General features: G+C 50.8%; 2 protein-coding genes and 1 non-coding gene across 11 annotated transcripts in view; 2 read left to right on the top strand and 1 right to left on the bottom strand.

Annotated features, from left to right (window-relative positions):
- fzd3a (frizzled class receptor 3a) overlaps positions 1–5,065 on the top strand; it is a 15,508-nt gene extending 10,443 nt beyond the window's left edge. The window contains exons 6-9 of the mRNA XM_076138643.1: positions 16–267; positions 2,906–3,054; positions 3,464–3,721; positions 3,835–5,065. Of these exons, the coding sequence (XP_075994758.1) occupies positions 16–267; positions 2,906–3,054; positions 3,464–3,721; positions 3,835–4,105 (930 nt within the window). The 3' untranslated portion in view covers positions 4,106–5,065. The remainder of the gene's footprint in view (positions 1–15; positions 268–2,905; positions 3,055–3,463; positions 3,722–3,834) is intronic.
- On the top strand, positions 2,582–2,653 carry trnae-uuc (transfer RNA glutamic acid (anticodon UUC)). Its single transcript has one exon. It is a non-coding gene; the product is annotated as a tRNA-Glu (tRNA).
- Positions 5,066–6,473: 1,408 nt separating the features above from the next.
- cdc42bpab (CDC42 binding protein kinase alpha (DMPK-like) b) overlaps positions 6,474–27,500 on the bottom strand; it is a 54,922-nt gene continuing 33,895 nt past the window's right edge. The window contains exons 6-43 of one of the 9 annotated variants that reach the window (XM_076138633.1): positions 27,106–27,199; positions 26,258–26,458; positions 25,757–25,895; positions 25,505–25,614; positions 25,324–25,403; positions 24,674–24,852; positions 24,321–24,443; positions 24,092–24,225; positions 23,882–24,003; positions 23,570–23,690; positions 22,933–23,043; positions 22,591–22,838; positions 22,434–22,448; positions 21,138–21,243; positions 18,776–18,900; positions 17,123–17,228; positions 16,725–16,873; positions 16,396–16,487; positions 16,151–16,227; positions 15,084–15,122; positions 14,367–14,486; positions 14,185–14,268; positions 13,992–14,097; positions 13,776–13,912; positions 13,304–13,443; positions 13,130–13,211; positions 12,811–13,030; positions 12,584–12,646; positions 12,089–12,342; positions 11,658–11,997; positions 11,408–11,505; positions 11,189–11,273; positions 10,972–11,095; positions 10,769–10,886; positions 10,188–10,305; positions 9,921–10,078; positions 9,150–9,224; positions 6,474–7,535 (exon numbers count right to left, since the gene is read on the bottom strand). In XM_076138633.1, coding sequence (XP_075994748.1) covers positions 7,404–7,535; positions 9,150–9,224; positions 9,921–10,078; positions 10,188–10,305; positions 10,769–10,886; positions 10,972–11,095; positions 11,189–11,273; positions 11,408–11,505; positions 11,658–11,997; positions 12,089–12,342; positions 12,584–12,646; positions 12,811–13,030; positions 13,130–13,211; positions 13,304–13,443; positions 13,776–13,912; positions 13,992–14,097; positions 14,185–14,268; positions 14,367–14,486; positions 15,084–15,122; positions 16,151–16,227; positions 16,396–16,487; positions 16,725–16,873; positions 17,123–17,228; positions 18,776–18,900; positions 21,138–21,243; positions 22,434–22,448; positions 22,591–22,838; positions 22,933–23,043; positions 23,570–23,690; positions 23,882–24,003; positions 24,092–24,225; positions 24,321–24,443; positions 24,674–24,852; positions 25,324–25,403; positions 25,505–25,614; positions 25,757–25,895; positions 26,258–26,458; positions 27,106–27,199 — 4,825 coding nt within the window. In that variant the 3' untranslated portion in view covers positions 6,474–7,403. The remainder of the gene's footprint in view (positions 7,536–9,149; positions 9,225–9,920; positions 10,079–10,187; positions 10,306–10,768; positions 10,887–10,971; positions 11,096–11,188; positions 11,274–11,407; positions 11,506–11,657; positions 11,998–12,088; positions 12,343–12,583; positions 12,647–12,810; positions 13,031–13,129; positions 13,212–13,303; positions 13,444–13,775; positions 13,913–13,991; positions 14,098–14,184; positions 14,269–14,366; positions 14,487–15,083; positions 15,123–16,150; positions 16,228–16,395; positions 16,488–16,724; positions 16,874–17,122; positions 17,229–18,775; positions 18,901–21,137; positions 21,244–22,433; positions 22,449–22,590; positions 22,839–22,932; positions 23,044–23,569; positions 23,691–23,881; positions 24,004–24,091; positions 24,226–24,320; positions 24,444–24,673; positions 24,853–25,323; positions 25,404–25,504; positions 25,615–25,756; positions 25,896–26,257; positions 26,459–27,105; positions 27,200–27,500) is intronic. The other 8 variants (XM_076138638.1, XM_076138636.1, XM_076138639.1 and 5 more) reach the window with 8 other exon arrangements.

Raw genomic sequence — 27,500 nt, 5'->3', positions numbered from 1 at the left:
TCTCTCCAACCAAAGGTGGGCGTGGCCCTGCTGCTGGCCGGCATCGCGGCCCTGAACCGGGTCCGCATGGAGATCCCCCTGGAGAAGGAGAACCAGGAGAAGCTGGTGAAGTTCATGATCCGTATCGGCGTGTTCTCCGTCCTCTACCTGGTGCCTCTGCTCAGCGTCCTGGCCTGCTACCTGTACGAGAGCAGCTACAGGCCCGTCTGGGAGACCACCTGGGTCCAGGAGAAGTGTAGAGACTACCACATCCCCTGCCCCTACCAGGTACACACCGCCCTCCACAACAACACACACACACACTCCTACGGCTCAGCTGTTAGTAATGCACACACATCTGGCTCCACTCACATCTGTGTAAATCCATTATTTACATTTGGAAAGTGGATTTTAGAGATGGAGAGAGAAAGAGACGGAGCGTGTGTGTGTGTGTGTGTGTGTGTGTGTGTGTGTGTTTATTTACCTCACCGCCGTAAGTGTGTTTATCCTCATTTGCATGGTACATCTGTTTGCATTTTGCAGTGTGTGTGTGTGTGTGTGTGTGTGTGTGTGTGTGTGTGTGTGTGTGTGTGTGTGTGTGTGTGTGTGTGTGTGTGTGTGTGTGTGTGTGTGTGTGTGTGTGTGTGTGTGTGTGTGTGTGTGTGTGTGTGTGTGTGTGTGTGTGTGTGTGTGTGTGTGTGTGTGTGTGTGTGTGTGTGTGTGCAGATGTAGAGAGCCGTGCTTTAATCTGAGCAGAGTAATGGAGCGGCGCTGTAATCCAGTGTGTGTGTCAGTGTTTCTGCTGCGTGGGGAGAGAGAGGTCGCTGGGGTCACGGTGCTCCACATCACAGCACTCACACACACACACACACACACACGTAAAGATAAATAGAACAAAGATACATCAGGTAAGAGTTTAACACGTTGAAGCCCAGAGGTTGAAACACACTGATGCTGTGTGTGAGTGTGTGTCTGTGCGTCTCTGTCCACTCCAAACCCCCAACCCCTCTGGCAGTCACATGCTGTACATACACACACACACACACACACATACAGTACAGTATGTTCATGCACACACACTCGGTCCATATTGTGCATCAAAAGAAAAAGAGTGCTCAGACTCAGAGTGCTATATTTATCTGAAAAGACGTCCCTGAGGCTCGGAGCTCCGCTCGGCTCTACAGCAAAGAGAACAACCAGAGTGGAGCGCACACACACACACACACACACACACACACACACACACACACACACACACACACACACACACACACACACACACACACACACACACACACACACCTTGGCTCAGACTTCATCAGAGACGATGCGGTCCTGTTGTTTCCTCGTCTTGTTTATTCTCCTGCAGTCAGTTTGTTGAGTTTGTTGAGTTTGTTGAGTTTGTTGAGCGATGCTGAGTCCAGCTGAGCCTGACAGACAGAGAACATGGAGGCTGGACTTCTCTGCCTCTTATCAGTTTGCTGTAATGAGTGTATCTGTGGAGCGCTGAGCCCTGCAGCTCTGCCTGGCTCTCATAATGAGGCCATCATGGTTACATCTGTGTGTCACTGTGGAAGGATGCGTGTGTGTGTGTGTGCGTGTGTGTGAGAGAGACAGAGAGCAGTAGGGACAGAAGGGGATCGTGTTTCTGTGTCCTGCTTGCATGCCAGCTATAGTTGTGTTGTTGCTATGGCAGACTTCAGTGCGGGTGTGTGTGTGTGTGTGTGTGTGTGTCCCTGTCCCCTGGCTCTGTTGTCTTCTGACACACACACACACACACCACATTATTCCCTCTCTGTAAACTCAAACACTCAGATTCTGTGGGCTATGAAAGAGTTAATAATGTTGACCTATTTCCTGCTCTATTTTTACCCAGCATGACTTGCAGTCTTGTCAGCAGCAGAAGAGTGAAACCAAGAGATTATCACTAATGAAAGGGTTAACATTGTTATCTTGTGTCAGAAAAGGTTAAATCTGCTCAAATCCAGTGTCAGAGACAGAACACACACACACACACCACACACACACACACACACACACACACACACACACACACACACACACACACACACACACACACACACACACACACACACACACACACACACACACACACACACACACACACCCCCTTTACTGCATGTTGATGGGACTGAGAAACATGTGTGTGTAGATTATCATCACACACACACACACCTGGATCCGTGGACCCCCGGTATGGGAGTGAACGTTTTGAAGAAGGCACAGTTTCCCTCGGGATGAATCAAGCTTGATCTTATCTTAACTTGATCTTATCTTAACTTGATCTTATCTTAGCTTGATCTTATCTTAGCTTGATCTTATCTTAGCTTGATCTTATCTTAGCTTGATCTTATCTTAGCTTGATCTTATCTTAACTTGATCTTATCTTAGCTTGATCTTATCTTAACTTGATCTTATCTTAGCTTGATCTTATCTTAGTCTTTTTGGGGGAGAATTTGACCCAAACTCACACCAATGGGTCCTAGTGCCACACAGATGTTGTGTATGGATTTCCAGCTCCCTATCCCTTTCCTTTCCTTTCCTAAGTTATGGATCGTCTAGGACACAGGGACACTACAGGTCCCATATGGTCTAGCGGTTAGGATTCCTGGTTTTCACCCAGGCGGCCCGGGTTCGACTCCCGGTATGGGAATGAAAGTTTTCAATAATTTCCTTCGGGACTTATCTAATGTGTTCCATTTCTGGACACGTGTGCCATAGCAACAACACAACTATGGTGTGTTTCCATTTCTGGAGATTTGTACCAAAATTGAAATTTGGCCCAAACTCACACCAATGGATCAAAGTGTCAGGAGGATGTTGTTTATGAAATGGACCAGCCAGGAGGACGGTGTGTGTAACTTTTTATCTATTAAAATGTGTGTGTGTGTGTGTGTGTGTGTAGGTGGAGCAGACCAGCCGTCCAGACTTGGCCCTGTTCCTCACCAAGTACCTGATGATGCTGATCGTGGGGATCCCCTCGGTCTTCTGGGTGGGCAGTAAGAAGACCTGCTTCGAGTGGGCCAGCTTCTTCCACGGCAAACGACGCAAAGAGTACGTATAATAAAACACACACACGCACACACGCACACACACACTGTTCTCAGCAGAGTTGTGTTTACGGCTCAGAGCCTTTAAGCGGACCTGAGCAGATCCTGGATGTTTGATCTTAGAGTTTCCAGCTTCATGATGTACAAACGTGTCTTGATCTGCGTGTGTGCAGGAAGTGTGTGTTGTCATGGTGAACACAGGCCCTTCTCTGCCCACCCCACCCCCTCCAAACTCAGAGCATTAACCCCCTCTCCCACCGCCTGCTCCACACACTCCTCCATCCTTTTCTACCACACCCGCCGCCACCCGGCCGCCACCACCTTCCCCCTCTCCCTCCCCACCCTCCTGCGCCTCTCCCTGCCCTCACCCCCCTCTCCGCCGCCCCCGCCCCGCCCTCCTTTCCCCGCTGCAGTGGGATGGTCCACGCCAGCCGCCAGGTGCTGCAGGAGCCCGACTTCGCCCAGCTGCTGCTCCGGGACCCCAACACGCCCATCGTGAGGAAGTCTCGGGGCACGTCCACGCAGGGCACCTCCACCCACGCCTCCTCCACCCACCTAGCCATGCTGGACGAGCCGCCCAGCGCCAGCACCAGCCGGGCCGGCTCGGTCCGCAGCGCCCGATCCAAGATGAGCAGTTACCACGGCAGCCTGCATCGCTCACGAGACGGGAGGTCGGTGCCCAGTTCAGTCTCTTACTAACGTGTTTGAATCAGGAATCATCTTCAAGTCTTTACCTTGACGTCTTGTCCTGTGTTCCTCCTCCTCCTCCTCATCTTCCTCGCAGGCACACGGGCTCCAGTTTCCGGGCTGCAGAGGACCGTCTGCCGTACGGTAGCATGCCTCGCCTCAACGACCACTCCCAGTCCAGACACTGCAGCACCAACCGCCTGGACCGCCTGGACAGTCTGTCCCGCCACGGCTCCACCCAGCGGCTGGAGAGCCAATCACGGCACAGCAGCGTCAGGGACCTCAGCGGCGCCACCATGCAGGCAGTCCTCGGCATTTCTGGAAACGGGATCCGCAGGGTGCTTGAGGAAGACGTCGCCACGGCCTGAACTTGAATCTTGAATCGTAATGAGGTGACGTCACCGGCGGACGCAGCTGTGAAGACTTGAAGGGAGCGGAGAGAGAAACAATGTGCAGCGGTGAAGCTCGACAGAACGACGGCTGAGTCTGCTCCCGGCCCGAGCAGAGCGGCAAACGAGCCCAGACGCCTGACCGGGATTCTACTGTTAACCGTCGAGGAGCGAAGGCGGGGGCGAGCCGACGTACGGATCGATGCCTTAAGGTCGCCGCTCCACCTGAATTCCAAGCTGATTCCAAAAAAACTGAAGCCTCAAACTGAAGACTTGCGGCCCCTGGAGAGTGGAGGTTTGACTCTGGGACCTGCTGACGCTGACAGACTTCACTCTGTATAGACTCCTCTGTATAAAGACTCCGTTTAGGATCTGAGCTCACAGTAGAAAGTACGAGCCTCGTTTGAAAAGTTTCCCATGATGCAGCAGAAATGAAAATGAAGAAGCTAAATCCAAACTCCTGCCTTACACTGAAGACTATAATAGAGCATAGAATGAGTGGAGTTAGTGAATCTTAAAGCTTTGAGAGTTTAGTGAGTGTACATGTTTCCTGTTAGGGGCAACGTTTGTGCATAGATGTAAAAAAAAAGGTTTGTTTGTTTGTGAGCTTTGTAATAAAGTTTCTTTTGGAGCCAGACTCTGAATCAAAGACCACACAGACACAGACGGTGTGTATTTGTAACAGCCCTCCGCTTTATTGAAATACATCGGAGTCAGGTTAATATAATGAATCTCCACAGACGAGTGGCAGCCAAGTTCCATAGATGATTTTTTTTGTTTCGACCTTACACCTTAAATATTTTTTTGTGCAAAAAAGAATCTACATCACCTGTAGTGGGGTTATCCTCAGTAAAACGCCCAAACCGTTCAAAAAGAAACAAAACAAAAAAAAAAAAGGAGCAAGTCCAAGTAAAACAACAATCCAAAAACAAAAAAAATGATTACATCTATAACATGCAAAACTGTACAAATTATTACAAAGCAATCCTAAAAAAAAAGAAGTGTAATATGATATGAAAGAGCAAAATAATATGGAAGCTTCTGGAGATAAGACCTCACTGAAATGCAAAGGCGGTTTGTTTTCGTTTTTTTTTTTGACTTTTCTTCCTCTTTCATGGTTTTTCTCCTCAGCCGGGAACAAACCCCTCCCCCTCTTCCTCCCCTCGCCATCCATCCATCACAAACTCATTATATTCATTGGTTCTGACGTTTCCTGAGTTTCCCTCCCTCCCTCTCTCTCTTTCCCTCTCTCTCTCTCTCCATAAAGTGGGATTTCTGGGATTCATTTCTCTGTACATTATATATAAAGTACTCAACCCCACTCGGCTAAAATATTCTCCTTACCCTCCCCGAGCTTTAATACATTCTACATTCTAGATAACGCCCAGCAGGAACGAAGGAGACTCTCTCTCTCTCTCTCTTTAGCAACGAGGAGGTTTGGAAGGAAAGCAGCTGGAGTCCATTCCAAACTTCTCCTCTCCAACAAGACACAGAATTCTGGGAAACGCGTGGAAAAGGTTCTTTAGGGCCACTTTGATGCGTTTAACAGGGGAATACGACTTTGGCAGGAAGGAACACTGACGTTTCCCTCTCTAGAAACCCAACTGGAGTGACAGAAAACCCGGAAGTCCTATTAATTTCATAGAGAGAATGCCGTGGGTTATTGCAGAAGAGATGACAGTGATTCCAGCGTGAAGCAGAGAAACAGGACTTTGACAGGAAGAGAGTTTCTGGTGATCCGGCCCGGCTTTACAGTCCGGACAGGAAGCGCCGAGGTTCTTTCACATCCAAACTTAGAAGGTCAATAAGAGGAAAACCCGACGTTCCCACAGTTCCCACCTTGGAGCGCGTGTTCAAAGTGTTTACATTCTCGTGTTAGTGTTCGAATTTCATCCACACACTCAATGTCTGCGTCACACTTGAGCTCTGAGCGGCAGAGTGTTCACATCCAGGCTGCACCGTAGTGAGTTTGGGGGGGGGGGCAATGCTGCATGAGCACACCACCTCAGTGTGTGTGTGTGTGTGTGGGGGGGGGGGGGCACAGTAGTGTTGATCCATAAATCTTCACTCAAAATGCAAACAAGTGTGAAAACAAAAACAATCAAACACACAACGCGTGTCGTACAAACGATACAAAAACAAATCTAAAAGCAAATGGGTAGAAGTGTTTTATAATGGCTTTAGTGTGAGAACATCGCCCCCCAAAATCACTCAAAACAACAACAACAGGGTGGGGAGTCTCTCTATAGTATTTCCTTATCATATATTACTCTCTACTTTGAACCTATATACATTATTGTGATGGAATCTGCGTTGGTAACTTGGTCGGTTTGGTGAACAGCAAAGGGTTTGTTTGTTTGTTTTCTTCTCAATGGAATCGGCTAAACGCTACGTGGAGAGAGAGCGGCGATGACGTCAGAGCAGACTGATGAATGCGGCGCTTAGCTTTCTGCTGAAAGTCAAATTAAGTAAAGAATAAAAAAGAAACCCAGATAAAGTCACTGCACTCAGTAAATAAAAGAAAAATCGTTCCTTTCTTTCTTTCTTCCTCTCTCTCTTAATTGCTGCAGCTCCCGTTTGTCGCTGAACTCCGGAAGTGGAAGCGTCGGGGGTTACAGCCGCGCTTCCTGTTCCTCGCCTACGATTGATAAATAAATTAAAATATCGTCCCCCTAAAGCCCCCAAGGGTCTTATGTACAGGTACAAACGGGCTCCTCTTCCTCTTCCTCTTCTCCTTGTGTTGCATGGTGAGGGTCTCTGAGTCTCTGAGGTCATTCTCCAGGGGGCCAGCAGGGGGCGCAGAAGCAAAAGGACTGTCCAGGCCAAAGAGCCACACACACACACACACACACACACACACACACACACACACACACACACACACACACACACACACACACACACACACACACACACACACACACACACACACACACACACACACACACACACACACACACACACTCTCTTCTTCGTGTGGAGGCCTACAGACGTTTCCTTCCTCTGAGGAAACGGCGAGCGGGTCGACTGAGACGACTCGAGGCTGTGAAGCGACGTGAGGAGCGAATGTTGCCAAGGAAACGGGAGTTTGGGTGCAGTTTCTCTGGGCGGGGGGGAGGGGAGAAATGTTCAGGTGAGACGAGAGAGGTCGGGCGGAGGTTAGTGTTTGAGGTCCTGTACGGGCGGGGCAGGGAAGGAGGTCTGTCTAGGGGGGCCAGGGGGGCCAGGGGGGCCAAGGGGGACCAGGGGGGCCAGGGGGGCCAGGAGGACCGGGGGCTCATGTGTCCCAGCCCATCCGGTCTGTGCTCTCCAGGGAAAGGGACTTGGTCTTGTGTGGGGACACCGGACTGGGCGGGCTGCTGAAGGTGGAGCTGTTGGAGGCCGTGGAGTGACGGGGGGAGTCAGAGTCCTGGGAGAGGAGGAGGAAGAGGAGGAAGAGGAGGAAGAGGAGAGAGTCAGAAATGAAAAGAGGAAAAGGAGGAAGAAGAGTTATTAGGCGATGCTTGTTTTCATTGGATACATTTAATGATTCAAGGTTTTGGATGGAGAGGCTGAGCCACGCTGCTTCCTCCCCCCTCCCTCTCCTAGCCCCTCCCCCTCCCTCCCCCCTCCATCTTCTGCTTGATTCCACTCCGGCAGCAGATGAAGAGTTCAATTGGGCAGAAATGATGAGCAGCAGAGAAACAAAACAAACGGAGGCGGAGCAGATGAGGGGAAATCTGGTTTTCCCCTCATCTAAAACAACACAGATTGGGACTTGAACCCAAACCCGCCCCCTCCCTCTAACCCCGCCCCTTTAGTTTTGGGATGAATTTGGCTGTGATGTTCGTCAGCCCGTCAATCTGAACTCACCACTGAGCTGAAAGAGGAATTAGCCTCAAGTCAAGATCTTTCCTGGATGTGTGTGTGTGTGTGTGTTTCTTCCCTTCCAGCTCAATGATGCCTTGCTCAGATTGCCGTACATACATGCGCCTCTTTTTCCAGTTCAGCGACACTGAGCCAGATTCAGTTTGACAACTACAAACTGACACACACACACACACACACACAGACACACACAGACACGCACAGAAACACACACACACACACACACACACACACACACACACACAGACACACACACACACACAGACACGCACAGAAACACACACACACACACACACACACAGACACGCACAGACACACACAGACACGCACAGAAACACACACACACACACACACACACACACACACACACACACACAGACACACACACACACTCTAAACACTCATAAGTCAGTGTAGATGGGCAGTGTGTGAGATTTGGAGGCAAGTGTGTGGGGAGGAATTCTGCCCGGCGACGATAACGGGACATGACAGCGTGTGTGTGTGTGTATGTGTGTGTGAGCGCACAGCCTCTCCATCCAAACGGAGCCCTGTGTGTGTGTGTGGTAACAGGAGGTGGTTCAGGCTTCACTCCATGCAGCGGTGCAGTGAAAGGCTCCGATTGAGAATCAATCATTCCTGATCAATGATGGGAGGAGGAGTCAGACGTCACACTGCCACACAGCGTGCTGCTCCTTATCCTGATGTTTCCTCCCGGCTCATGTGCAGAGACATGAGCGCTGTGTGGAAGCAGGCGTGTGCTGTGATTGGCTGCGTGGGCGGAGGAGGAAGGCAGAGCGGCGACATCGCACCGACCCCACACACACACACACCGCTGACACAACGCATGACAGTAATGAGCCTCAAGCAGCGCGGCGTGACGGAGCGCCGGGCCGACGCCTCGGGCCGAGAGGGGAGAGATGCGTGAGACGCCGCCGGGTGCTGCCGCCGGCGTGACGGCGTCGGAAATGGCAGCGAGAGGAAGTGAGGGGGGGGAAGTGTGACAACAAACCCACGTCTGTATGTTGGGTCCTGAAACTCTGCTGCTGTGTGTGTGTGTGTGTGTGTGTGTGTGTGTGTGAGCATGTGTCCAGAGCCTCGGGGTGTGTGTGTGGTGAGGTTTGTGAGGTTTGTGAGTTATGGGATTTGTTGACATTACCTTCATCTTACTAAGCAGGGTCCTTAAAGCCCTTTTCAGATCGGGGGTCTTCTCCGACGGTGAGACCGCCTGCCACTGCAGAGGAAAGTTCAGACTCAGCGCCCAGCCCACAGACAACATGCTGGGGTGGGGCGGGGGGGATGGGGAGGTCAGGCGGGGTGGAGGAAGAGGAGGAGGAGGAAGAGGTGACAATATGGGGGCACGATGGAAGTTTGCCAGCATCCGGGGGGGGGGGATGAAGGCCGGAGGGGGGATGGAGGGCGAGTGGAGGAGGAAGGAGGGAGGAGGGAGGAGGGAGTAGAAGTTGCCATCTCCAACGTGTTTAAGTGAGACGAGCGTCAGGTGACAGGGAATCAAACTACCAAACTAAAGAAACACGCCTGCAAACAGCAACTCAAGTTCAGGTCTGACCTTTAGTTTGTCCTGAGGCAACAACTAACCCAGCCTGAGGCCGAGGCAGCCAATCACAGCCCTCTACTGGGGGAGGGGGGAGGGGACTATGAAGCACACATGTGACATCACAGGAAGTTGATCAGTCAGCTGGAGGGGTTGAGGGGGAGGGGGGGGGGGGGGGGGGGGCAGGATGGATGAGTGATGGGAGAGAGGGAGGATTCCATTCCTGTTTCTAAGATGGGAGCAACAATGAGGTCATCATCATGATGAAGAGTCTCTACATCAAACTGCTTCATCTGATCTGAGCTTTAACTCATCTGGACATGAAGATGCTGGCTGCTTCCTGTGTGGCGGCGAGGAAGAGACGCGTTCACTAACCTCTCTGTCAAACTGGGAGAGGGGGGCGTCGCCGCAGTCCATGCCCCCGCCGGAGGACAGGGAGCTCTCGGAGGGAGAGGTCATGGTCTGACGCTTGGAGCCGTAGCTTCCTCCCGACAGCTCCCGACGCAGAGCACTGCCGTTCTGCGAGGACGAGCCTGAGTAAAGAGGGGAGGAGGAGGAAGAGGAGGACAGGCGTTAAGATCTCCTCCTCACTTCCTGCCAGGTGGCGTTATGCTGCGCTCTCTCCGCCTGGCCGTCACTCACGTATGCCCAATCCGCTGCTGGCGCTCATGGAGCGGCCCGGCTCACCTCTGTTCTTGGTGATGGAGGGGATGCTGACGGACCCGCTGAACCCGGCTCGGCTCTCCTGAACACGAACGTTCTGGATTAAAACACAGAAGGTGCAAAGACACACACACACACACACACACAGTGCAGTGCAGTGCAGTGCAGGAGACGGGATTGAGGAGGGAGCAACGTAGCAACAAGCACACATGACAACGGAGATCCTACTGTGTGTGTGTAGTGTGTGTGTGTGTGTGTGTGTGTGTGTGTGTGTGTGTGTGACATGCAGGGTTATGCAGCTTTAGTGTGGACATGCATGCATGCGTGTGTTTGTGGTGAGCGATGCAGTGAGATCATGAGCAGGTTTACAGCTCTTCAGGTCAGTGTGCTGAATGTGTGTGTGTGTGTGTGTGTGTGTGTGTGTGTGTGTGTGTGTGTGTGTGTGTGTGTGTGTGTGTGTGTGTGTGTGTGTGGTTTTGCATGCCAGACATCAAAGCAGTGTGCGAGGCGGCGTTGCGTCATGGGATCAGCCTGTGTGTGTGTGTGTTGTTGGTGTGTACCATGGGCAGGTCCTTGAGGATCTGGATCCCGTCTCCTGGTCCCATGTGGGCCACGTGGTTGAAGTTGGTGGGGTTGGAGATCAGTTTGTTCCTCATCTCAGGGTCTCGCAGCATCTCTCTAGAGACAGAGAGAAAGAGGGCAGAGAGGTCAAATAACACACACACACACACACACGGACACACACACGGACACGGACACCTACCTCCTCTGCTGCAGTCGCTCTTCCTCAGGCACCCTGAAGGAGAAGCGTCTCTTGTTGTTCATGCTGCGCACCATCTGCTTCCTGCTGTTGTCTGACGTCTCCGGGACAACCAGCTCGTCTCCCTCTGACCGAGCACAAAGGCACATGTGCATCAGTGACTGTGAAGCTTCATCTCAACCTTCACCTTCTCCCTGTTGTTCATGCGTGACTCTCTTACCTGCCATCTTGTTTCTGAAGTAGATGAGCCGCACCGTCTCCAGACCCAGCAGGTTCAGAGAGCCGTCCACGTTCAGGGGTCGCACCTGAAGGGAATCACACCACATCTTCATCACACAAACCTAGGTGCCTTTGTTCTCCATCATTAAGTGACAGGAATGAGGACAGAATGAAGCCAGGACCGGGTCAGAACCCCTCTGGTCCACTTCACAGCACTGACCTTCTTCAGAGGAATGGTCTGGATCCACTCCATGGTGTTGACGTCAAACACATCCACAGCGTTCTCACTGTAGACTGACAGGTAGGGGGCGTTGTAGCCTGGAGAGGAGCAGAGGAACCACAGCTCGTGTTTATGCTGTTCCACTTTCTCTTCCCTGTGTGTGTGTGTGTGTGTGTGTGTGTGTGTGTGTGTGTGTGTGTGTGTGTGTGTGTGTGTGTGTGTGTGTGTTTGTGTGGTGCTTGTCACTCACAGGCGGCGATGGGCGCGGCCGGCCACATCAGCTCCTGCTGCCGTGACCTGCGACCCTGTGAGTCCACGTACACGCCTATGGAGCTGAAGCACAGCAGCAGCTCCTTGCTGGAGATCTCCACGGCACAGAGAGCCTCCAGGTTGTGCTGAGGGATGAAGGCCAGCGTGTGATCCTCATGGTGCAGCAGGTTCACCGGGGACGTGTCGCCGTGGATACTGTATCGGGTGAAGCCGGACTGGTAGCCCACATAGAGCCGCTCGCTCAGCAGACCCATCCACTGGACGGGACCCGGGGCCTGCAGCTCCCGCAGCTTACGGTGACGCGTCTTGCTCTTAATCACCTGGAGCGCAGGAAGGGGAGGAGAGGGAGGTCAGGTCAGGTCAGTGTGGATCAGATGGAACAGCTCTAAGGCCTCAGCTGTCCTTCCTCACCTCGTAGCAGATGATCTGTCTCTTCATGGCCACACACAGGCAGGTGAGCGAGCCGCTCCGCACCGGCCCGGACACGATGCTGTGGCAGCCCTTGGTGTCGTTCAGCTTGTAGGACTCCGTCTCTCGGCCGTCCAGGGCCTGCGTGGGGAAGAGGCGGACGTGACGGTTCCTGCCTGAGATGACGGCCAGCAGCTGCTCCTGAGCGATCAGGTCGATGTGGTGAACCTTCTTGTTGTCGCCCACACGGATGATCTCTGCAGAGACAAGCAGGGAGGGAGGAGAGACAGGGAGGAGAGACAGAGGAGACAGGGTGGAGGTCAGAGACAGAGGAGACAGGGTGGAGGTCAGAGACAGAGGAGACAGGGTGGAGGTCAGAGACAGAGGAGACAGGGTGGAGGTCAGAGACAGAGGAGACAGGGTGGAGGTCAGAGACGACTCCATGGCTTCATCCACTCTAACACATTGAAACAGCATGGGGAGAAACGTGGGTCTCACCATCTTTGGTGACGTGGACGACGAAGAGGCCTTCCTCGTTCCCTAGAGCCACTCGCTCGTGATCTGAGGGGGAAAAGGAAATGAGGAGAGACGGCCATGAGCCTGGGAACAGAACCAGAGCTTTCCCCACAGAATATGTTCCAATCCCATAAGCGCCTCTGCTTGTGTGTGTGTGGTTGGGTGCACGTGTGTGTGTGTGTGTGTGTGTGTGTGTCTGGCGAGCCCACCTATGATAGCAGCAGACTGTGTGGTCTTGATGAGCGGCAGCGTGCTGTCGTACGCCTCCTTGGGCACGAAGACGAAGCGCTCCTTCAGCTTGTTCTTCTTCAGGATGCGGTGCAGCTCGTTCAGAAGCCCCACCCACTTGTTCCTCTCCTGGTCGCTGTCGGCCAGGATCAAGATGGAGGGCTTGTGGCTGGGGGAGGGGGAGAGCTGGGACGCCGTCACCTGAGGACACACACACACACACACACATCTGTCAGTGAACCTGAACCCAGTATCCAGTGATGATGAAGACATCAACATCACTCCATCAGCAGGACTCACTCTGAATATACAGGGGATGTCCTTGCGGCTGGCGTGGATGACATCAGAGGCCAGGACGGAGCTGACGGAGAACTCCTCGTCCCTGACAGACAGGAGGAGATGGACAGACGGTCACACGTGCATCACGGCGTCACGTTGGACTCGTACCTGCGTGTTTGTGCTCGGCTCTCTCACCTCATGTCGATGACTTGGCTGACGATGACGCTGGGCTGCGTCGCCTTCCCTTCTCCAAACTCGTAGAGGAAGAGTTTGAAGTCGCACACCACTGCCATCGCCCTCTGCCAGCCTTTCTTCACCCCTGTTGGTTTGGGAACCTACAGCGCACACAGACACGGAGCTTTAATGGACACACAACTCAACGTGCTTGTGAAAACAGATAGTGTAACCCTAACCCTTCCACTCAAACGTATGCAGTCAGACTGTAAGCAGCTTTGTATACGCAAAGCCCAAGGCCCAGTTTGAGGTTTATTGGGTTTCAGATGCAGAAGTAAACAACTCAGACACCAGAGTTTGTCTCAAGGTCTCCAAACGTTCACATTCTTTCCCCCTGACTGTTCAGCTTTTGTTCCGTTCATGTGGGAATAACAAGGTCGCCGTCTCTCTCTCTCTCTCTCTCTCTCTCTCTCTCTCTCTCTCTCTCTCTTACCCTGACGTGGCCCTCGTACGCAGTGCCGATGCCCCTCTGGGGGTCGATCCCCAGCGGGCCCTTGGTCTGGTCCTGGGGGACGGGACAGACGGCCGGAGCCTTGTCGGCACACGTGACGTGGCAGGAGAAGTTACACACTGGAACGACACGGAGAGATGTTAGAGCGGGGAAATGAGGTCAGAGGTCCGTCTGCATGGCGGTCTGTCCTGTCCTTACCTTCACAGGTGCAGCCTTGGCGGATGAGCCCGACCATGAGGGAGGTGCACTGGTTACACTTGGTGGGAGTGGTGAAGGTTTTCACCACAAACTGATGAGCTTTGGGCTGAGAGAGAGAGAAACACACATATGAACATGAAGCAGAGGAGAATGAGTCGTGAGTGAAGCGTGAGGCTGCAGCTGACGGTCTAACCTTAGGCGAGGAGCGTCCGATGCTGCCGTAGCCCCCCGAGCGCATGGTGGGGGTCTGGACTGAGCGGGGAGGATGGTCAATCAGCTGCAGGACAGAGAGAGAACAGGAAGCAGTGAGGGACGTCGTCGTACACAAACATCAGCGTGGATCCCAGAGTGAGACGGGTGGAGAGACTGTCTGACCTCTATGGGCTCCATGTCGCTGGCCATGGAGGGGGAGCGCGAGCGGGACTTGAGGTGGGCCTTGGGGTCGTCCTCCCGGGACGGAGTGTTGGAGGGGGTGAAGTTATCCATGGAGTCCACCTGGAGGAGGAGGAGGAGGAGCAGAGAGGAGGAGTGAGACGACAACAGGGACAGAGGAACAGGGAAGGGCAGAGGAAAGGAAGGAAGGAGAGGAGGATCACGGAGGGAAGGAGACGGAGGGACAGAGATGAACACACCAGGGGAACAAAAGGCTCCATCCATGCTGCAAAGACAAAGTGAACTCTGAGGTGGAGACACGGGACCGAATGAGACAACGCTGCTGAGCCCCGGTTATGATTATGATGATGAGCCACAGCCCCACTGGAGACACCGCACACATGCAGGGCCCCACACACACACACACACACACACACACACACACACACACACACACACACACACACACACACACACACACACACACACACACACACACACACACACACACACACACACACACACACACACACACACACACAGCTATCCCCCACGGCTTTGAATCCAACTAATAGCAGGAAGCAGTTTGTCAAAATCTCTGGCATGCAACCAGACAGCCCCACACACACACACACACACAAGACATGGACATGACGGGGACAAGACGGCACATGTACACAGACTCAAGGACAACGATCAGAGCGCAGTGGTTGTGCTTACACGTCTGCCTTTGCTAGTCGGGCCGACGGACGGCGAGCGCTTCAGCAGGCGAGCGGGGGGGGGAGGGGGGGGGCAGAGACAACAGAGATGAGTGAATATCAGACAACACATTTCAAAAGAGCGGCAAAGAGAGAAAACACAGATATAAACACACACTGAGCCTTCAGAACCACGAGGAGGAGGAAACTACTGTCCCTGCAGACACCTGGATGGGTGAGAGGCAAGGAGACCAACTACAGCTGTGTGTGTGTGTGTGTGTGTGTGTGTGTGTGTGTGTGTGTGGAGACTACTTCAGGTTCTCCTCTGGCTGAAGACACACAGGCGTGGAGCAGGAAGGTGGGAGAGGCTCTATGGTTGAGTACTTTTTCCTAGTGTTAGAAAGCCGAGGCAGAGCCAATCAGCGCCTGCTCACTATATGGCAAGAGCACCGCACTGCAATAAACGTCAGTCTTTACATTTACTGCTCCTACTTGGCTTCTTCCTCTCTTTATAGCAACAAGCTCACTTCACTCCAACGGATCTGCTTCATTTAATAACATTCATTAGAGAAGAAGACAATATGGACGTTTTATTGCAGTGAAGCTGCTCTTACACATGCTAACACACACACACACACGCTCTTACACGTGTGTATTCACCCATCTATCTACACACACACACGCACAGTGTGTAGTCTACCTACGTGTACGGCTCTCAGTCACACACACACACACACACACACACACACACACACACACACACACACACACACACACACACACACACACACACACACACACTCCTATCTGCCTCGCCAACACAGCAACTTACGTCTTCCCAAAACTCAATTAAAGAGGATGAGGATGAAGAGTAAGAGTCCTGATGAACCAGAGAGTGAAAGCCAGAAACAAAAAGAGACAAAAACAAAAAATAAAAGAAACTCCATGTGAACCAAATTGCAAACAAAACAAAACAAAAAACCAGAAGAAAAAGAAGAAGAAGAAGACGCAGCAGCACGGTGATGAACCTTCAGAGAGAGCAGAGGAGTTATGGGCTGACAGAGATGAAGCTGTGAGATAGAAACTTACATCAAACTGGTCCAGAGCTGAGGTGGGAGCGTTGAGGAAAGCTAGGAAGGAATTCTGGGAATCCTGGTGCTTGACACCTTCAGACACAAAGAGCAAAGGAAAACTGGAATTTAAGCTTCTGGGTTTCTAAATCATTGGAATCTGTTTCTGCTTTCACAATGCAGATTAAACATTGGACACATGTGAGTGTGTTTATGTTCATGCTGGCGTTCCTCCTATCAGACAAGTCAGATTTCCCTTCCTACCCCTGCGGAGCCGCATGTCCTCTGTCTCTTTCTTTAGCCGGTCGATCTCAGCCAGCAGGTCCTGGTTTTTAGTCTCCACCTCCTGCAGTTTGCTGGTGAGCCGGGGGAGAAGAAGACAAACGCATTAGAAACACGAGAAAAGTTTGTCCCGATTGTTTTCTAAGCTTGAATTTTCACTTGGATACACAGAGAAGACTTCATGCACTTTGTCCAGAAATGCCACAGTGAGATAGAAGATCTTCCTCCCCACAGGAACCACAGAGAAACTACAACAGCCTCCAAAACACATCTGGTAAAAGTGTAAGGAAGCATCTTCCAAGAACACTCACCACTCTGTGGAGATGTTGTTGGCTTTGACTTTGTTCAGCTCGTCCTGGATGCTCTGCTTGGCTCTGATCTCAGCGTCCAGGGCCGACTGAAGCTCCAGGCGGGCCGACATGTCCAGCTTGGCGAAGCGCCGCATCTTCCACGGCATGTCCTGGAACAACAGAGGCAACGACAGATCGGTTACACAGAAGCAGGAGGCGTGAGAGGGGAAGAACCAAAGTGCTGAGTGATGTGTGACTGAGACTGGAGCTCAGAACAAACAACATATCAACAAACGCCTCGTGAGATCAGATCAGATATTTGAATTTGGTTTCATCTGCCAAAAGTAAATCACCACAACTTATAATACATAGATGTGTGTGTGTGTGTGTGTGTATGTGTGTGTGTGTGTGTGTCTCACCGTGGCTCGTGCCCCCAGGCTGGTGTTCCTCAGTCCCTCCAGCTCTTCAGTCATCTTGGTAGCCAGAGCCTGAAGGTAACCACGGGCGTCTTTCTCATCGCTCACCCTGCGTCAAACACAAACACACACAATTGTAATTACTACACATGCAAACACATTCCTTTATATTATCTGCATACACACACACACACTCTGCTTGGCTCTGGGTGCAGTGTGTTACAGCACAAACTCACGCTGACCCCAGCTCATAACATGACATCATCATCATCACATGACATCATCACATGAGCAGAATGTAGAGCAGGTCAGTCTCATTCAGCCCAGTCACTCTACATGTTTCCCATTCAAACCCCCCCCCCCTACACACACACACAGACCCTTTGCCACATATGGCCTTCATTCCTTCCTTCTCCAGATTCTGCAGCAGCACATGAATTCCACCAGGGGGCGACGTCGACCAGTGAATCCTTCTAACAGAGCATTCCAAGCTTCCACATACCTCAGTATCTGCATGTCTGGAATTTGTGTGTGTATGTGCGTGTGTTGGTTTACATTAGCCTGTGTTCCCGGACGGGTGTGTGAGTGTGTGTGTGTGTGTGTGTGTGTGTGTGTGTGTGTGTGGTATGTGGAGACTGCCGGCCCGTCCAGCAGAGGGAGGGGCCGAGCAGCTGGTGAGGTGTCAGCTGCAGAGAGGAAGGGAGGGTCAAGCTGCTCTGTGATCTTCAGAGGTATGCCAAAACTGCAGCAGTTAGCCTGAATGTGGGAACCCAATACAGTCCTAGACAACATGGGACCACGCCAGGAAGTGGTTGTGTGTGTGTGTGTGTGTGTGTGTGTGTGTGTGTGTGTGTGTCTGCATGCGTGTGTTTTCCAGCTCGTAGCGTACGGACGCATCTATATGGAATGAGAGGGAGCGATCTGGGGAATCTGAGAGAGTTATCGTGTGAGAGTGTGTGTGTCTCATTCACACAGAGGTTTATTTTCCCTGAGTGGGTGTGTGTGTGTGTGAGTGTGTGTGTGTATAAGCCAGAGATGGACGATTTGATTCCAGAATGAGAACCGAGTTACATTGCCGATATCAATGCTAAAGCGCGTCTGTGTGAATAAAAGGAAAGCTGATGCACACACACACAGAGAGAGAGAGAGAGAGCGAGAGCGAGAGCGAGAGCGAGAGAGAGAGAGAGAGAGAGAGAGGGTTTGACAGAAGGAATTAAATAGAGATTTGAATTGAATCTACTGCAGCTTCTCTTCTTGTGTGATTCTGAGTCTAAACCCGTCTGAATGACCTCAGGTCTCTCATCCTGATGCTCTCATAATTCCAGGAAGTCTAAAGTTTCTGTCTGGAGCAAATATTTCACTAATTTCCTCCGTAAAGCTTATGCTCCCAACGACTTTAACATCCCCGCGGAGGGTTTTTAGTAAATACGTCCGTTTGTCTTCTCGGTGCTGCGACGGGACGACGGGACACAGAAACCTGTGAACAAAGCAAAGACTGCAGCGCTGCAACGCTCTCTCACCAGCTCTACATGTCTGTCTGGAAGTCATGGACCAGCTGGGGCTTCACATTCCCCACATTTACGTGTGTGTGTGTGTGTGTGTGTGTGTGTGTGTGTGTGTGTGTGTGTGTGTGTGTGTGTGTGTGTGTAATCTCACCATTGTATGATCTCTGTGATCTGGGCCTCCCAGTGTGCGACGCTCTCCTTCTTGTCTGCCAGCTCTCTCATCTCCTCCTCCAGCTGCCGGTTGGAGCCGCTCAGCTTCTCGAACATGCTCGTCAGCTGAGGGCAGAGGCAGAGGCACACACACACACACACACACACACACACACACACACACACACACACACACACACACACACACACACACACACACACACACACACACACACACACACACACACACACACACACACACACACACACACACACACACACACACACACACACACACACACACACACACACACACACACACACACACACACACACAGAGAGAGACAGACACAGACAATAGACGGCATTAACATTCAAGCTAAAAAAGCCCCAAAAACGGCATTAAAACATTAATGGCCTGATTAAGGTTTTAAAAGCTTTAATACTAAAAGCAAAGCAGCTCTGCCTTGAACGTGATGAGTGTGAAGTGGAACCACAGTGTGCCACGACGCCGCACACATCATAAAGGGAGCCAGGGAGAGAGAGAGAGGGGATCACAAGGTTTCATGACTCCTCCAAACAGGAAGGTGTGTGTGTGTGTGTGTGTGTGTGTGTGTGTGTGCGAAGCTGTAACAATGGTGAGGTAAGATCGTCTCAAATGACGTGGTTTGTTTGTTTAAATCTGAGATTGCGGGCACACAGTTGGACTCTTGCCACCGTGTGTCAGTGTGTGACGTCAGGTCGGGGCTCAGACGGTGAGTTAGTAACGGGCCGGCCGGGGCTTTACGGCGCAGTAGGGGGGCGACCGCACCGTTTAGTGATCAGAACGTCCCTGCTGTCCAAAAGGGTCTGGAGTCACAAACAGCTGGGGAGAGATTTGGTTTATCTGGCGTTTATAAGCTGAAATGACACAACGTGACTTTATGTAACGGATGGAAAAGCTCCACCAGAGTTCATCAGAAAGAGGAAGTGAATGTGATCTGAATCACTCAAGGTGCGTTTGATATATCCATGCTTACGTCTTAACTACTGTGACAGTGGAGAAGTGTTTGGCCTGATCAGATTTATTAAGCAGCTTTTGTTTTTGGGACTCATTGGGAAATGTGGGATGTGACAGCTTCATCAAGCGTCTCATCAGGATTCCTCTTCCAGTTTCCCAGATGTGGTGGAGCAGCTGAACGCTTACAGACGTTTCCTGCCTGACAAGCCAATATGAGTCAAGTCTGCTACATCCTCTCATCTAACAGCCAATCTGGGTCAGAATGAGCCACAGTTCAGCATAAACACTGGGCTGGCTGGTGAGATGGTTGAAGCGGCCAGTGGGTTAAAGTTTCAGTGCCACTCTCTTCTCTTCTCTTCTCTTCTCTCCACATTTCTCATCATTTAAAAACCGCACCAGCAATGAAACTAAAGCTGCAGCGATTCCAAATGCGTCTCTCTCTTCCTCCAGAAAAGGAGGAGAAAGCTTGAAAAGGCTTGGGTCCATTTGGTCTAGACTGGGTGGGTCCATCTCTCTCTGGCCAAGCAAACATGAGCAGAGCGGGGCTCCTCCCTTCCAAGATAAGGAAAGTCAAACAACAATATTTTCAGATACTCTCAGTGTGATGGAGACGTTTGTTGTCAGACTCATTTATAAAAGAAAAGCAGCATGTAGACGGAGGTCATCTGCTGAGGTCATCTGCTGAGGTCATCTGCTGTCCACTTCCAAAACACAATGTTTCACTTTCTGAACTAACAGAGCGTTATACTGAGTGAGTCCATCGGAGGCGCCCACATCTTGATTCTGTACCGCTGCTTTGGTTCCTCAGAGGCTGAGTTGAAAACATTCTTTTCTTTTAGAGTTCCATACGTCAAAGCTTCTTCCTCTCCTTCCTCTCTGCCGCTATTTAACTTGGGCGCCTTTCACTTTAAACTTCCAAGAGCTCATTCCTACTTTTTTGCCCCGGTCCAAAGTCAACAGAGTGTAATCCAGAGAGTCGCTCCATCCGAGTGTGTAGGAGGCTACGGGGTGTTTTTATGAGGGATATTGAACAGTGATTTCTTTGGCACAGAGAGAGAAAAGGAAGAAAGAGTGAGACAGAGAGAGAGAGAGAGAGAGAGAGAGAGAGAGAGAGAGAGAGAGAGAGAGAGAGAGAGAGAGGGGGCGGAGGGAGAATCTGATGAGAGCGTACGGGCCGATTGAGAGGGGTTACCTGGGGTTAGGGAGTTGTTGTCATTCCTGTGTGTGTGTGTGTGTGTGTGCGTGTTGAGTGACTAATCACAACAGAGCTGAGCAGAGCGGTGAAAGCAAAGGCTAGCTCAGATTTGTGAAGTACATTTGTCCGTGTGTTCTTGTCTCTACACGCTGTGAGTGCATTTCTCACCTTGTCGACTTCACTGGAGAGCTTTTTGTTTTCTTCCATGAGCAGAACTCTCTCCCTCTCGTACTTCTGCTTGTACTCCGTCTCAAACTCTTCCCGCTCGCTCAGGCTGCAGAGGAGAAACACACGGTCGGGTTGATCACCTTGTTGTGACACTGAACACACACACACGTGTATTTCCTACAACCCAACAGGTCTTAACACACTCCAGTGTTAGTCAGCCCTCCATCAGACAGCCCCTGCTCTCATGGAGCTTTAGACCTAATGAAAGGCTCAGGACTAAGACCGGGTCCACATGATTCAACCCAAACACATCCATGCAGCCTGAATCTGATACACTGCTGTGTTTTAATATGAATTAGAACCCAGAATAATATGTGAGTAACACCAAGCAGAGAGGGTAGAAAAACAAAGATCCCAAGCTTTCTTCTCAAAAACAGGATTTGATTCAGATGTGATTAGAGCGGCGGTTGTTCTCTAAATGGGACGCCCCCCCCTCCGTAGAGACCAGCGGGGGTCTGCACCGGATCAAACATCAAACAGGAACTGATTTTCATTTGTTGATATATAATGTGGCCGTTGGCACATTTTGAGAAAATAGCTTTTCTGTTCACTTGCACACACACACACACACACACACACACAATGTGCTGCAGAAGAGTTAACAAACGAGTTGCCGTGTTTACATTCTGATACAATAACTCATCATTTATCTGGTTCCACTGTGTGACCACTTTGAGTAAAACAAGAGGGAATAACTAAGCAGCTAATTGGCTCCACTCTCACTGCCACAGGGGTATTATGGGATGTGCTCTGGTGTGTGTAATGGTGACATTATAAGGGGATGAATCAGATGAAAGCAGCTCTGTGAGGCTGGCAGGCTTGATTCCCACAGAGGAGGATCATTGACCAAAAAAAGGTTTGAGTCGATGCTGCTTTGGATCAAAGCGTCAGGGAAATAAGTTTAGCTTCCAGGAATTCATCAATCAAATTCACTTTTTTTGTCTAAGCGATGGTAATCAGATCATTTGCCTCTCATATCAGTCAGTCACTTTATTTCAATAAGCTTCCTCTGTGGATATCAGATTTTCAATAACGCTCTTCTGATTCCTGCACCCCCCCCCCTGTGAAATGTGTGTGAATATGCAGGAATCAGACACAGGAGACAGTGTTATCTCTAGTTTGGCTGAGGGACATATGAACTATTAGACTGGGGGCAGTAGAGAGATAAGCTATGGAGAGTTAGGGGAGGTTTCTATCAGACCATTGAGCTGCTGAGCTGAGATGGAACTGTGTTACCTCATGCAAGCATCACTGCAATACACAAGAAGGGAAACAGGAATACAATGAAAACTGATGAGACGTTATGATATGAACACACAGTACAGTCATGGTGATGTCATTATAACCACATTACTGCATCTAATCCTTCAAATCAGCAGAAATGGCAGCGCACCTCTCACGGCGAGTCTTGTCCAGCTTGTCCTTGAGCATCAGGATCTCTTTCTGCAGGGCGAGGTGATGGCCCTCGGCGTCTCTCAGCTCCTTGCGCAGGGTCTTGAGCTCGTTGCCGTGCTGCGCCTCCCTGCGCGCCAGCTCCTCCTCGTACAGGTGCGTCTTCTTCTCCAGGTCTCCCCGCAGACGGACCATCTCCTGGGACTGGTCGGCCGAGGACGGGGCGGAGGACGAGCCGGCCTGCTTCACCTGGAGGATGGAGAGGAGGGGAGGTTGGTAGAGGGATGGTGAAGGTTTGAACGTGCAGAGGTGAATGTGTGTGTGTGTGTGTGTGTACATTTACCTTAAGTCCTTCCAGCTCCTCCTCCAGCTGCCGGCTGTACTGCTCATTGCGTTCTCTTAGCTTCCTCTCCTTCTGAGCCTCTGCTGCCTGTTCTTCTGAGTGAACCTCCATCTGATGAAGCAAACACACGCACACACACACACACGTGATCGCTACATGATTCACTATTTATTCATCACACACACACGCTATGAAAGCAGACATGTTTTCACACACAGGATACAAAGAGAACCTACAGAGGGGAAACTAAAAGCTCAACATTCAGACACTGATTAAGCCCCATTTCACTCAAATATTAAAAATGTATACGATAGAATCCTTGTGTCCTTATTCTCCTGTGTCTAACTGCATATGAACCATTAGTGCCAATTATAAGTGCAGGATTTTACTCTCAATTGTGGGAAACTCATAAATAAATCCTTACAAGGCTGGAGGCACCACAACCTCACACACCGGAGAGCCGCCGCCGCAGCCATCCCGACTTACTGTATAAATATTAATGGGAATCCATAAATATTTACACAGACGGGCCGGGTACCACGCATGCCGACAGCATTAGAGGTTGAAACGTGTGCACCAACCAGTGAATGGAGAGGGAACAGGGAGTGCTGCCAAACACGGGGAGGGGCTACTCTACCTCCTTCTTGGACCGCTCGGCCTTTCGCACCTCGAGGCGGAGAGCCTCAACCTTCTGGGTGTGATTCTCCATTTCTTCCTCTTTGTCGCGTAGCTGGCGAGCCAAACGCTGCTTGGCTGACCTGGATGTCAAGTTCAAACGCAGAAGAGTGGTGAATATCACGCTTAAGTGTTAAACATAGAGAAGCAGGGTCAACAGTGAGATGGATGCTGGGGGATTTGTTATGGAATGTAGCTCAAATCCAGTCGGACAGTTATGTAAAGCATGGAGATGATGTCACAGGACAGAGAAGGTGATTCTCTTCACGGTTACCTGAGGTCTGTGAGTCTCTCATTGAGCTCAGAAAACTCCTGCATGGCCACTTTTCTCTGGCTGTGGGCCTCCTTCAGGTCCTTGGACTGAGACTTCAGCTTCTCACTGGCATCCAGGAGATCCTGGTCAGAACAGAGAGAGTGTGTGAATACAGATAACGCTCAAGTGTTCATAGTGTAAACCTGATATAAGCTCATATAGGGCTTTTACCTTGTGCATGTCGTCCTTATCCTGTGTGAGGCTCCTCATCTGTTTCTCCAGAGTCTTGATGTGTTTGGACGAGTCCTCCAGATCTCTGCGGGCCAACGACACGTCCTCTAGCTGCTTCTCCAGGTGGTCCGAGTCTGACACACGAGAGCACATGCCAGATATGAATGCAAGTGAAACAACAGAGAAGTACGCTAGTGTGCTACATCTGCACAAAGAGAGAATTTCTGACCGGCAATCTGCTTCTTGAGGATGTCGATCTCGCTCTTTAGACTCCTGATCTCCACCTCCCTGTTCATGCTGACGGGGCCCTCGCCCCCTGGGTGCTGCAGGGCCTGCACAGTCTGGGTCGACTCTGTGCAAAAACATGTTCCTGTTTAGATCTCCCTCTTTTCAGGAGCACACAGGTGAAGGAAACACTTTGAAGTAGATAGGAGCTAGGATACATCTTGTTTTTGTTACTTTTCAGTGGTTGTCGTTCACACTAGTGTGAAGTGTGTATGCATATGTGTGTGTGTAACATGATAGCTGCTCCTATGTGATTACACCTCTGGTTTCCTTTCTGGTCAGCTTGGTCAAACTCACCTTGCAGTTTGCGACTCAGCTCCACTTTCTCCTGCTCCAGGCGGCGGATCCTCCTCTCGTAGGCTTCAGTGGCCAAGCTGTCCTCCAGAGTGCGCTGGACATCGTGGTCCAACTGGTCCTGCCCCTTCTGACCCATCTGCACAGCCAGTTGTCGCAGGCAGCCCCGATCAGATAGGGTGCTGCGGCGGAGGAGGGAGGGAACGGAGAAATGGCGGCAGAGGAGAAGTGGGAAAAGGAAGTGAACAACAGTTGAGATGGTTTGGAAGATTGGAGGATGTGGAGTCATGGGAAGAAGGGGAGAGAGGGAGGGTGGAGACAGAGGGGGATGACAGGAGCAATAGGGTGATGGAGGAGATTGTAATATATAAGGAGAGGGGGGCGTGGAGAGAAAAGAGGAGGAAAGGCAATTATCACTGAGCCATGAAGAGATAAGATGGTTACTGGTGCCTTTGGTACTTTCTCACAGAAAACACGTCAGTGTGAGGAACGACTGCAAGTCATCAGCAGGAAATCATCATCCAAGACATGACTACTTACATTTTGAATCACATAATCATAATGATAACAGTCAAAATTTAAAGTCGTGACGCAAAACTGGTCAGAACTAAAATGTGTTTATGGTGTGAGGTCAGTGCCTGGGTAGAGCGTACCATTTACTGGTGTAGGTGAAGCCCACGAAGGGGAGGTGATGTCCGGAGAAGGCGGTGTGAGAGGGAGGGGGCATGGTCTCCTGGAAAACAATTAAGACTTGTATCACCTCCACGTCCTCCATCAGAGAGATTAAATATTAAAGAAATCAAGACGTTCATTTCAAAACAACAACCACCCTACCGAGTTCTTGAGGCAGTCGTCATCCACATCAAAGTTGGAGGTGTCGGTGGGGCTGCTGACCTCTGGGATGTAGGGGGCTTCACAGATACGGATGTTGTCCCAGTCAATGCCTGAACAAAAGAGACGCTGCGTGACTCAGAGCTTCACCTACGATCAATGGAAGTCCTTAAGGGAGAAGATGCTGAGGTTCACTCTCAGCTACACAGCACTGATCTCCAGTTCTAACATATTCTGACAGATCCAGATCCGTACCGACGAAGAAGGGGTGCCCCTTGAAGTCCTCGATGCCGTTCTGGCCCAGTCGGTGCTCTCGACTGCAGATGAGCCGGCGGATCAGGTCCTTGGCGTCCTCCGACACGTCTGTTATCTGCTGCGGGAACTGGAATCGCTCCTGAGTTTGGGTTAGAGGGTAAAGCTCCATGTTACACGTTTGGATCACCACAGATTATCTTCAAATCCATGTGACTTCTTGACATCTGTGTAGATTACTGCTTTACTTTTGCCTCAGGTTCATATAAAGGTTCTGCTGGTTTAAATAACAGTAAATCCACATGCAAACAGACAGAGCGTGGGCACAGCGCACTATAACACACTTTTACCCTTCTAACCCTTCATCCAGTGTGACTCCATCCATCACTGTCTCATTACAGAGAAAGTCTATTTAAACTTTTCATTTCCACACTCATAAGTACAATTGTATGGATCTTTATTTGCACTGAGCTTAAACATTAACCCTAGATTCTTCCAGCTCACCTTGTGGTTCATGATCTTGCCGTACGTTTCCACCAGGGACTCGGCGTAGAAAGGCGTCTCGCCGTACAGCATTTCATACATGCACACGCCCAGAGACCACCAGTCGCACTCGGGCCCGTACTTCCCTTTGCCATCCTCCATGGCCTGCAGGATTTCGGGGGAGATGTAGTCCGGAGTGCCCACTGCCACGGAGGACTGGACCTGGTGGAAGGGAAGGAGGAACAGGGGTCACCAAGAGAAACCTCACACACTCGCTTTAGGTCCGGCCTGTGAGGAAATAAGATCTGAACTGAACTTTTAGAGACTCAACTAAAGGTGATTGATTTAATAATGATAATGTGCTGATGTTCAAGAACCAAAGAAGCTGAACACGGAAAACAGACGTTTGGAAGAGTTGAGCGTTTGATCCGTTACATGCTGGCCCTCTCGCTCCACATTAGCTGGAAGAGACGGCCTTCATATAAATGCAGTGTCAAAGAAATGAGGAAAGAAACTAAATAAGATCATTCAGAGTTTCAGTCTTCTAAGATGATGTTCCAAGAAGTGTCCGACAAGCTCAGACTTTAGTTTCCAAACCTCCGTGTAACCCAATCACAATATAAACCTGGGGAGGAAACAAAGCGGGACACTTCCCCGATCGTCCATTCCATCCTGTTATTCTTCCCTTTTTATTTAACACCTGAGGGGAAAGAGTTTCAGGAGGAGAACTGTCTGAAGCACAAACCGCAGGCACATCCAGGCAGAGCGACCGCACGTCCCCTGTGAGAGCCCCACGGGGGTTGAGAGGGAGGTCGGCATGGTTCTGGTATGTTTGCTTTGGAACGCGGGAGGCACCGGGTGAGACTTACTGTTCCGTCCTCCATGAGTTTGAGGCAGGAGCCGAAGTCGGCCAGGCGGATGTGGCCGTTCATGTCGAGCAGAATGTTGTCTGGCTTGATGTCCCTGCAAAAGAGGGAGGGGAGGGGGGAGGGAGAGGGGGAGACATGTTGAGCAAGGGATTCCTCTGAGAAGAAGGGAACACAAAGCTACAGGACATCCAGAATACACACAGAGGTCTGACCTCATATTAGTGCGCTACTTCCAATTAAATATCATTAAATTTAATTACATAATCCTGGGAAAGTTTGCTTATTAACATAGCACGAGTTCAGATATACAGTGTGTGTGATTTCAGTTCAGTATCATTCCCCCAAATCCATTTATCAGCAGTGGGAGACCTGTGTCGGTATGTGTGACTGTGTGT

This window comes from Genypterus blacodes, unplaced genomic scaffold (assembly GCF_046128005.1).
Source record: "Genypterus blacodes isolate CSIRO-AG114 ecotype Tasmania unplaced genomic scaffold, CSIRO-AGI_Gbla_v1 ptg000392l_1, whole genome shotgun sequence".
Taxonomy (NCBI): domain Eukaryota; kingdom Metazoa; phylum Chordata; class Actinopteri; order Ophidiiformes; family Ophidiidae; genus Genypterus; species Genypterus blacodes.
This window is presented reverse-complemented; position numbering and strand designations above follow the sequence as displayed.